The sequence below is a fragment of the Salmo salar genome, chromosome 07 (assembly GCF_965601325.2).
Source record: "Salmo salar chromosome 07, fSalSal1, whole genome shotgun sequence".
NCBI lineage: Eukaryota > Metazoa > Chordata > Actinopteri > Salmoniformes > Salmonidae > Salmo > Salmo salar.
The window spans coordinates 7,461,561-7,472,982 of record NC_138297.1 but is presented as its reverse complement, the minus strand read 5'-3'; the positions used below and the strand labels follow the sequence as shown (position 1 = coordinate 7,472,982).

The window sequence follows — 11,422 nt, the reverse complement described above, 5'->3', positions numbered from 1 at the left end:
TGCTAAATGACTTAAATGTAAAATGTAAATGTTTCATCAGACCAGAGGACATTTCTCCAAAAAGTACGATCTTTGTCCCCATGTGCAATTGCAAACCGTAGTCTGGCTTTTGTTATGGCGGTTTTGGAGCAGTGGCTTCTTCCTCGCTGAGCGACCTATCAGGTTATGTCGATATAGGACTCGTTTTACTGTGGATATAGATACTTTTATACCTGTTTCCACCAGCATCTTCACAAGGTCTTTTGCTGTTGTTCTGGGATTGATTTTCACTTTTCGCACCAAAGTATGTTCATCTCTAGGGGAACGAACACTAGACAAAATAAACAAAATGACAGCCAACAGTTCTGTCAGGTAACTACAACGAAACAGAAAACAACTACCCACGAAAACAAAGGGAAAAACAGGCTGCCTAAGTATGGCTTCCAATCAGAGACAACGATAGACACCTGCCTCTGATTGGAAACCATACCCGGCCAAAACATAGAAAAACAAAACATAGAATGCCCACCCACCTATCACACCCTGACCTAACTAAACAGAGAAAACACAGCTCTCCTAGGTCAGAGCGTGGCAGTATGTAAACTTCTGACCCACTGGAATTGTGATACAGTGAATAATAAGTGAAATAATCTGTCTGTAAACAATTGTTGGAAAAATTACTTGTGTCATGCACAAAGTAGATGTCCTAACTGACTTGCCAAAACTATGGTTTGTCAACAAAAAATTTGTGGAGTGGTTGAAAAAGGAGTTTTAATGACTCCAACCTAAGTGTATGTACATTTCCGACTTCAACTGTATGTATATATATATATATATTATATATTTATTTATTTTTATTCGCTAATCACACCCTTTTCTTATCTAAGGCTATAATCACTTCCTGAGTATTGAAGTGTGTAATACCAATGCAAAGTGTCCATTCTGTGTAAATAGTCTTCCAGACTAGAGTCACTACTAACATGGTAAAACGTTAACAAAAAACGTTCTCAGTCTCAGAAGAAAAAGTCAATTTCTCAGCTGCCTCACATTCATTTTATTTTAATTGTAACATATTTTTTTGACATCCAAATCAATAACATAGGTAGGGTTGTGTTCTCTAAAAACACTGGTCTGAAAATGAGCTGGCTACACAACAACCTACATTCACTAGTTTGCACATTGATTTATTGATTGATTGCTTAGTTGATTTATCAGTGACTCATCGTGTTTGATTACGGAGTAAATCCAGAGTAAAAAGGGCATCCAGTCGGAGTTCTTCTGTTGAATGAAAGAAAGACACAAATAAAAAGATTCAGTCATGCGTTTATCACATCACTTAATATGGGTTCATATGTAGACCAGCAGTAGAGTAGACAGGACTCACCGATGGAGGCGGACAGGAAGTGGCAGCAGCCGAGCCAGGCCATCATTACACTGTAAGGGCTAAGGTAGGTTACAGTCAGAGGGTGTGTCTCCATAGTCTAGAGTGGCTTCCTGTCTACTATCTCCATAGTCTACAGTGGCTTCCTGTCTACTATCTCCATAGTCTATAGTGTCTTCCTGTCTACTATCTCCATAGTCTACAGTGTCTTCCTCTCTATTATCTCCATAGTCTACAGTGGCTTCCTCTCTATTATCTCCCTAGTCTACAGTGGCTTCCTCTCTATTATCTCAATAGTCTACAGTGGCTTCCTCTCTATTATCTCCATAGTCTACAGTGGCTTCCTGTCTACTATCTCCATAGTCTACAGTGTCTTCCTCTCTATTATCTCCATAGTCTACAGTGGCTTCCTCTCTATTATCTCCATAGTCTACAGTGGCTTCCTCTCTATTATCTCAATAGTCTAAAGTGGCTTCATCACCTCTCCTACATTTCAATCGTCTACAAAGACTTCCTCCTCTCCACGCCTCCTCTCTTTCATCTCCCCTATCCTCTTCTTCTCCTCCTCTTCTCCTTCATCTTCTCTGCATCATGTTAACAGTACAGTAGCTTCCTCTCCTCTCTATCATCTCAATAGTCTACAGTAGCTTCCTCATTTCCTCATCTTCTCTCCTTCCTATTCTTGTTTCCTCATCTCTCCTCTCCTTCCTATTCTTGTTTCATCTACTCATCTCCCTCTCCTCATCTCCTCTTCTCTCCTGGTCTCCTTTCTTTACTCACCTTCCCCTCCTTATCTCCTCATCTCCTTCCTCATCTCCTCTTCTTCCTCTCCTCATCTTCTCTTCTTCCTCTCCCGTTCTCCTCTCTTTCCTCACCTTCCCCTCCTTATCTCCTCCCCTCATCTCCTTCCTCTCCTCTTTCCTCCCCTCTTCTCTTTCCTCATCTAATCCCCTTCCACATCTCCTCTCCTTCCCTCATCTCCTCTCTTCTCCTTCTTCTGCACTTAGCTGATAGCTGTTTTGTACTCACTGCCTTCCAGACAGGTGTAGGAAACCTCCAGGTATTTGTAGGTTCCGTAGCAGGGGTCCCCGAAGACCGGATCAAGCCCCACAGTGCATTGACTCTTTCCCTCACACCTGCAGAGTTACACATTTATAACACAGTTATAACACACATGCACACACAGGGGGGATATTTGTATACCACCTTTCAACACCACTGACATCCCCAAACTAGAGAGGAGAGATGGGGAAATGGATAGAGAGGGAGAGTGTACCATTGTTTGACAACGTTCAGAGTTTTGGGTTGCAGACAGTTCTGGTTGCTGAGCTCATGGCGTCCAGCAGAACAGGTAGAGCCGTCTCTACGGCCGTAGTTAGCATGAAGCACCTTCATCACACCCTTACCTACACACACACACACACACACACACACACACACACACACACACACACACACACACACACACACACACACACACACACACACACACACACACACACACACACACACACACACACACACACAATAATTGAATTGTACCCTTAGCTACACGGGGAGGGCTGAGGGGGATGGGTGAGGGTGTTTGTGGGTGTAATCGTGTGCTCACCACAGTCCAGGGAGCTGGTTGAGCCCTCGCAGGTGATACTGGTCTCTGAAAACACAACGCACACACACAACATCAGCCCTGCTGCTGAGACACAACATCAGCCCTGCTGCTGAGACACAACATCGGCCCTGCTGCTGAGACACAACATCGGCACTGCTGCTAAGACACAACATCGGCACTGCTGCTGAGACACAACATCAGCCCTGCTGCTGAGACACAACATCAGCCCTGCTGCTGAGACACAACATCAGCCCTGCTGCTGAGACACAACATCAGCCCTGCTGCTGAGACACAACATCAGCCCTGCTGCTAAGACACAACATCAGCACTGCTGCTGAGACACAACATCAGCACTGCTGCTAAGACACAACATCAGCACTGCTGCTGAGACACAACATCAGCCCTGCTGCTGAGAAACAACATCAGCCCTGCTGCTGAGAAACAACATCAGCCCTGCTGCTAAGACACAACATCAGCCCTGCTGCTGAGACACAACATCAGCCCTGCTGCTGAGACACATCATCAGCCCTGCTGCTGAGAAACAACATCAGCCCTGCTGCTAAGACACAACATCAGCCCTGCTGCTGAGACACAACATCAGCCCTGCTGCTGAGACACATCATCAGCCCTGCTGCTGAGACACAACATCAGCCCTGCTGCTGAGACACAACATCAGCCCTGCTGCTGAGACACAACATCAGCCCTGCTGCTAAGACACAACATCAGCCCTGCTGCTGAGAAACAACATCAGCCCTGCTACTGAGAAACAACATCAGCCCTGCTGCTAAGACACAACATCAGCAATGCTGCTGAGATAATGGGGGATAAGGAAAAGGATGAAGAGCAAGAAAGTGTGGGAGGAGCAATCAAAGAAAGGTGGGAAGAGCAATCAAAGAAAGGTGGGAGGAGCAATCAAAGAGAGGTGGGAGGAGTAATAAAAGAGAGGTGGGAGGAGTAATGTAATCAAAGACAGGTGGGAGGAGCAATCAAAGAAAGGTGGGAGGAGTAATCAAAGAGGTGGGAGGAGTAATAAAAGAGAGGTGGGAGGAGTAATGTAATCAAAGACAGGTGGGAGGAGCAATCAAAGAGATGTGGGAGGAGTAATCAGAGGTGGGAGGAGTAATAAAAGAGAGGTGGGAGGAGTAATAAAAGAGAGGTGGGAGGAGTAATCAAAGAGGTGGGAGGAGTAATGTAATCAAAGAGAGGTGGGAGGAGCAATCAAAGAGAAGATTGTGACAACACAGTATGGGGCTCCATTCATGAAAAAGTGTTGACTACTTTGTATCATGCACAAGCACATTTCAATTGACTAGTTGTTCACTAGACACCACGAGCAGGTTGTTGTCCACTGTACAAGTACAATATAGGTGTCAGAAGTGGAATGGCAGTGAACAACAACCTGTGCGTGGTATCAAGTGAACGACAAGCCCATTGGACAGGAGAGGGAGAGCGCCTGAGGGAGAATACTGACGAGCAGGCAGGCAGATGTAGGTGACGTCCAGGTATTTGTAGGTTCCGTAACAAGGGTCAGAGATGTGATTCACTCTCATGTTCACCTCACACATCTGCTTCCCGTCACACCTGGAACAACCACAGAGCAACACCATTAGAACCATAACAAAGCCACAACATAACTCCAACATAACCTGTAAAAACGGATATCTGGAGCTTGTCTGAGTGGTTGGCCTCTGAGCCCTCTGAGCCCCTGTACTTGATGCTGATTTGATCAACAAGCTCACATAGTCTCACTGCAAAATTAGACGTTTGTCCACATTTCTCACACGTCAAATTTTGAAGTTGTTTTAAATGGAAGCATACTTGATGGTAATAGCGTTGCCCCTAGTGGCGATGTGGGTTAAGTTAAGGGTTTAGGCATACCAGGGTTTAGGGACACAAACAACTCAAAAATTAACTTCAGGCATTCATTCTGATTGGTTACATTAAGGTTGAAAACAGAAAAACGACTACACTGTTAAGTTTTGAGATGTATTAAGACTTGCCTTGATAACTAAATGTGGATGGATGGTGCTGTGGTCTAAACAGCAGCAGTCTGTCATATAGACCTGGGTTCTAGCTCCAGGTACTTGTTTTGTTTGCACCCTAGTGGATGGTTTTGACGGAGCCTCCTGACCTGGATTTAACTTGGATCTGGAGTGATTTGACTTGGACCTGCACGTTTGTTTGTTTGTTTGTTTTTGTGTTTGTGTGTGTGTGTGTGTGTGTGTGTGTGTGTACCTCTGTGACCAGAGTGCCAGAGTTCCTTCCTGGGAACACTTTGTGTTAGTCAGCTGACTCTGAGGCCGTCCCTGACTGCAGGTCTGGCTGTCTGTGCGTCCATACAGTGCTTTCTGAAGAAAGACCACCCCATCTCCTATGAGAGAGAGCGAGAGAAGAGGGAGCATGAGAGACTCACGAGTCAACTCAACTAAGTAACCGATTGATTGACACGCAGAGTGTTGTTTCTTACCACATTCCAAATGCACCACACCGGCACCCTCACAGGTAGTCACCATCTCTGTGGAAGACAAAAATCTGATTGATACAAACACATCACACATACATCATATAGAGAAAAAGATTCAGCATATTTATGTGTGTGTGTGTGTGAGAATGTGTGTGAGCACGTATGTACAGTTGAAGTCGGAAGTTTACATACACTTAGGTTGGAGTCATTAAAACTTGTTTTTCAACCACTCCACAAATTTCTTGTTAACAAACCATAGTTTTGGCAAGTTGGTTAGGACATCTACTTTGTGCATGACACAAGTAATTTTTCCAACAATTGTTTACAGACAGATTATTTCACTGTATCACAATTCCAGTGGGTCAGAGGTTTACATACACTAAGTTGACTGTGCCTTTAACCAGCTTGGAAAATTCCAGAAAATGATGTCATGGCTTTAGAAGCTTCTGATAGGCTAATTGACATCATTTGAGTCAATTGGAGGTGTACCTGTGGATGTATTTCAAGGCCTACCTTCAAACTCAGTGCCTCTTTGCTTGACATCATGGGAAAATCCAAAGAAATCAGCCAAGACCACAGATTTTTATTTTTTAGACCTCCACAAGTCTGGTTCATCCTTGGGAGTAATTTCCAAATGCCTAAAGATATCGCATTCATCTGTACAAACAATAGTACGCAAGTATAAGCACCATGGGACCACGCAGCCATCATACTGCTCAGGAAGGAGACACATTTTGTCTCCTAGAGATGAACGTACTTTGGTCCGAAAAGTGCAAATCAATCCCAAAACAACAGCAAAGGACCTTGTGAAGATGCTGGAGGAAACAGGTACAAAAGTATCTATATCCACAGTAAAACGAGTCCTATAACGACATAATCTGAAAGGCCGCTCAGCAAGGAAGCCACTGCTCCAAAACCGCCATAAAAAAAGCCAGACTACAGTTTGCAACTGCACATGGGGACAAAGATCGTACTTTTTTGAGAAATGTCCTCTGGTCTGATGAAACAAAAATAGAACTGTTCGGACATAATGACCATCGTTATGTTTGGAGGAAAAAGGGGGAGGCTTGCAAGCTGAAGAACACCATCCCAACCGTGAAGCACGGGGGTGGCAGCAACATGCTGTGGGGGTGCTTTGCTGCAGGAGGAGCTGGTGCACTTCACAAAATAGATGGCATCATGAGGGAAGAAAATTATGTGAATATTGTGAAGCAACATCTCAAGACAGTCAGGAAGTTAAAGCTTGGTTGCAAATAGGTCTTCCAAATGGACAATGACCCCAAGCATACTTCCAAAGTTGTGGCAAAATGACTTAAGGACAACAAAGTCAAGGTATTGGAGTGGCCATCACAAAGCCCTGACCTCAAACCTATAGAACATTTGTTGGCAGAACTGAAAAAGCGTGTGCGAGCAAGGAGGCCTACAAACCTGACTCAGTTGCACCAGCTCTGTCAGGAGGAATCGGCCAAAATTCACCAAACTTATTATGGGAAGCTTGTGGAAGGCTACCCGAAACATTTGACCCAAGTTAAACAATTTAAAGGCAATGCTACCAAATACTAATTGAGTATGTAAACTTCTGACCCACTGGGAATGTGACGAAAGAAACAAAAGCTGAAATAAATCATTCTCTCTACTATTATTCTGACATTTCACATTCTTAAAACAAAGTGGCGATCCTAACTGACCTAAGGCAGGGAAATTTTACTAGGATTAAATGTCAGGAATTGTGAAAAACTGAGTTTAAATGTATTTGGCTCAGGTGTATGTAAACTTCCAACTTCAACTGTATGTGTGAGTGTGTATGTCTGTGTGTCTGTGTGTGAGTGAGTGAGTGAGTGAGTGTGTATGTGTGTGTGTGTGTGTGTGTGTTACTCACTGCTCTCCAGGCAGCCATAGGTAACGTCCAGGAAGATATAAGTCAGGTGTGCAGAGTTACAGAGGTCACACACACTGCCGGAGGTCGCCACCTCACACTTCCCATTTCCATCACACCTGGATGAGCAGTAGTAATGTCACACACCTAAAACACCTCCGACACTGTCCTTACTCAGGTTTTAGAAAGCATGATGTTATTTCTCTCCATTTCCCCTCTCTGTGCTATCAGTTTTAGGACCACTTTCTTTTTCAGTGCAGCTCAGTTTTGCTGTGAAGCTGTTCTTGATAAGATTCCCATATGGCTGAACTAATACAGGGACTGGTTACATACAGGGCATTCTGAGGGTATTCAGACCCCTTGACTTTTTCCACATGTTGTTACGTTACAGCCTTATTCTAAAATGGATTAAATTGTCTTTTTTTCCTCATTAATCTACACACAATACCCCATAATGACAAAGCAAAACAGATTTTTCATATTTTCACATTTATAAGGAGAAAATCTCCAGAAATATCACATTTACATAAGTATTCAGACCCTTTACTCAGTACTTTGTTGAAGCACCTTTGGCAGCGATTACAGCCTCGTATTCTTGGGTACGACGCTACAAGCTTGGCACATCTGTATTTGGGGAGTTTCTCCCATTCTTCCCTGCAGACCTTCTCAAGCTCTGTCAGGTTGGATGGGGAGTGTCGCTGCACAGATATTTTCAGGTCTCTCCAGAGATGTTCGATCGGGTTCAAGTCCGGGCTCTGGCTGGGCCACCCAAGGACATTCAGAGACTTGTCCCAAAGCCACTCCTGCGTTGTCTTGGCTTTGTGCTTAGAATCGTTGTCCTGTTGGAAGGTGAACCTTCGCCCCAGCTCTGGAGCAGGTTTTCATCAAGGATCTCTCTGTACTTTGCTACGTTCATCTTTCCCTCGATCCTGGCTAGTCTCAGTGCCTGCCTCTGAAAAACATCCCCACAGCATGATGCTGCCACCACCATGCTTCACCGTAGGGATGGTGCCAAGTTTCAACCAGACATGATGATTGGCATTCAGGCCAAAAAGTTCAATGTAGGTTTCATCAGACCAGAGAATCTTGTTTCTCATGGTCTGAGAGTATCTAAACATAATTTTAATATCTCCAAAGCAATTGCCTCTCTATGAACCACTGGCTACTTTTTCTATATCAACACACCTGCTGGTAACTCTGAACTGGTTAGGACAGCTCATGTGGTCTCCTCAGTATCTGTCAACTAGGGTAGGACTCTTATGACTAAAGAGGTTTAATATCTAGCTTTTATTTCTACCCATAAGAGTAGGAGTAAATTGTATCTATTCTCAGTGCTTACGACACATTTTCTACTCTGAGACGCTTTGTGGATATGGCCCGATTACTGTAAAATTGCTGGAAACATGCCAACAGGACACTGAAGTTGGGAAATAAACAATGTTGTTAGTAGAACATTGCAAACATTATACACTCAGTGAGCTTGCTATTGACTGAAGTTGTGTACTTTCCGTGTGTGTGTGCGCGCATGCGTGTGTACACAGACCTATTAGACACACCGTTGAAGGCCTCTGTATCGGAGCAGGCTTTAGGGCTCTCGTTTGATGACAACTTCTCAATAGTGCGGAATTTGACCCCATACACCATGATCACACCGTAATCTACACAGACACACATAAGAGTTGGTTTAACACTTGCTAATCCATATGAGGCTAGTTTCCTCAACTAAAAAGAACAGAATCTCCATTGAAAGTGCTTTTTAGTCCAGGACTTTTGTGTCCGGGAAACTGCCCTGTAAAAAGAAACTCAGTCCACAGGTGTAGATATACTAGGAGCTTAAGGTTCTGATGGAAAACTGGAGTTACTTTACCGCACTGGAGTTACTTTACCACACTGGAGTTACTTTACCGCACTGGAGTTACTTTACCGCACTGGAGTTAATTTACCGCACTGGAGTTACTTTACCGCACTGGAGTTAATTTACCGCACTGGAGTTACTTTACCACACTGGAGTTACTTTACCACACTGGAGTTACTTTACCACACTGGAGGCTGGGATCAGCACACGTCAGGAACCTGCGTTCAATCTCTGACATTCCATAACCTGGAACAGGAAAACAATGATCTTCTTTCACCTTTTATTCTCTGTCACCTCGATGAGGGTTTTCAGCCTCGAGCTACACATACCATCCGTAATCACTGTAAGATGATTAGACTTACCCAGAAAGAGGCTGGCCTGCAGCACTGGAAGAACACACAAGAGAATATACTCTTTATAAATGTGAAGCCCCTGGAGCACGTTAGAGGTTGAGAGGAGGAGAGAGGAAAAGGATGAAAAAACGAAGAGAAATTAGAAGAGTGGAGACTTACCGGCGAATAAAATTGATTGTCCAAGGAGCATTCTGTCTATTTTATCAGGGATCTCTATAGGAGAAACAGCTTCTGAGTGTCTGACTGTTTTGAATGGTTTTGCCCACGTAGTGAGATATGAATAACAGTTGAACGCATGAGCAGTTACTGGAACATATTCCCTCTTTACTCTGTTGACCAATCCCCCCCCCCCCCCAAACACACACACACCTTCAGTCAATATAGCATGAGGATGAAAGAAAGATTATAAAACGGGCGGGTCTAATCCTGGATGCCGATTGGTTGAAAGAGTATGTCAGACGTTATCTATTTCACAACTACCCACGGCTGTAACAAAATCAAAATGTCTATTTACTTCCTAGCGTAAGCTAGGCTAGGGGTGAGGGGTTAAGATTAGGTGAAGGTTTAGCTAAAAGAGTTAAGGTTATGAATAGGGGAAGGATTAGCTAATATGCTAAGTAACTGCAAAATAACAAAAAAGTAGTAAGTAGTTGAAAAGTTGCAAATTAGAAAAATGTTGCTAGATGTTATACACCTACCTGTCCACCCCGAATGACTACCATCCTTTCGTTTTTGACCTAAGTAACCATGTCTTATGTACAAAACGTAACATATCATACTACATGGAGTGTCCCCGATTTACACACAGAATAATAATCCTCCCTCAGGGGAGGAGTCAATATTCACTCAGGGGAGGAGTCAATAGTCCCTCAGGGGAGGAGTTAACAGTCCCTCAGGGGAGGAGTCAACAGTCCCTCAGGGGAGGAGTCAATAGTCCCCCAGGGGAGGAGTCAATATTCACTCCGGGGAGGAGTCAACAGTCCCTCAGGGGAGGAGTCAATATTCACTCAGGGGAGGAGTCAACAGTCCCTCAGGGGAGGAGTCAATATTCACTCAGGGGAGGAGCAATGTTCCAGACAATATTTTGGGATTTTGATTGAAAACAACTCTGTCTCATCTATAAACTCTGATGGTGAAGTTTTGCACTGTAGTGGTTGGTCTGTAACTCTGATCAGATCTGAACAGCATAAAGAGAGGACTTGGTGTATTTTAATACATTTGAATACACATATAGGACTACATACACACAACTAAGGACACTAAGACTCTTACCTGTCCCCTTCCCTTCCACCAACAAGACTCTTACCTGTCCCCCTCCCTTCCACCACCAAGACTCTTACTTGCGTCCCCCCCGTCCCCCACCTGGTGTCTCAGATGTGAGTTGTCGTAGGCTTATGCTATGTGCTGTATTTTGGGTGCTTGGCTTATTACTGGAGTTTTTAGACATGACTCAGTATCTGGTCTGTCTCCCTCAAGTGGTCAAAGTCAGTAACTACAGTGTGTGTGTGGCTCTGTGGGATGCTGCTAACCCTCCAGACCAGGTGATGGACAACTGGCGTCCCCTTTTTTAGGCCCACGGATCAATTTCAGTTGGGGTCTCAACTTTCTGTTGAGAGGTAGAATAGTAGAATACACAAGGTGACATTTCGAAATGTGGTTGTGAATCAGCTGTTTTTCTCTTGTGATGTCAGTCACTGACGGTCACTCAATTAGCCCCATTTTTTTTTTAAATTGTTAAGTTAGTCTAGCCAGCTGTCTAAACTTGCTAGTAATCATGATCGAATTAGCGACCGGGGGGGGGGGGTCCCATTGATTTTGTAAGTCACTCTCACTCAGATATCCTACAAAAACTGCAAACATTTCTCTCCACCCCATGGCAATGTGTAGAATTGCAGGAAATGAACT

At 44.1% G+C, this 11,422-nt stretch overlaps 1 protein-coding gene across 4 annotated transcripts; it reads right to left on the bottom strand.

The window, feature by feature from the left end:
• Positions 1–1,009: 1,009 nt before the first annotated feature.
• On the bottom strand, positions 1,010–10,254 carry LOC106608489 (L-rhamnose-binding lectin CSL1). 4 transcript variants are annotated; one of them, XM_082977340.1, is made up of 13 exons: positions 10,216–10,254; positions 9,527–9,596; positions 9,348–9,410; positions 8,853–8,967; positions 7,313–7,428; positions 5,437–5,484; positions 5,205–5,340; positions 4,441–4,550; positions 2,970–3,014; positions 2,637–2,766; positions 2,390–2,496; positions 1,364–1,422; positions 1,010–1,257 (listed from the first exon to the last, which is right to left on the bottom strand). In XM_082977340.1, exons 1-12 carry the CDS (start codon positions 10,237–10,239, stop codon positions 1,409–1,411), a joined length of 978 nt encoding a protein of 325 aa, XP_082833466.1. In that variant the 5' UTR covers positions 10,240–10,254; the 3' UTR covers positions 1,010–1,257; positions 1,364–1,408. The 4 variants fall into 4 exon arrangements, with proteins under 4 accessions (XP_082833466.1, XP_082833469.1, XP_082833467.1 ...); XM_082977343.1 differs by lacking the exon at positions 10,216–10,254 and adding an exon at positions 9,677–9,857 and having other exon boundaries at positions 9,527–9,550; XM_082977341.1 differs by lacking the exon at positions 8,853–8,967 and having other exon boundaries at positions 9,329–9,410.
• Positions 10,255–11,422: the final 1,168 nt, after the last annotated feature.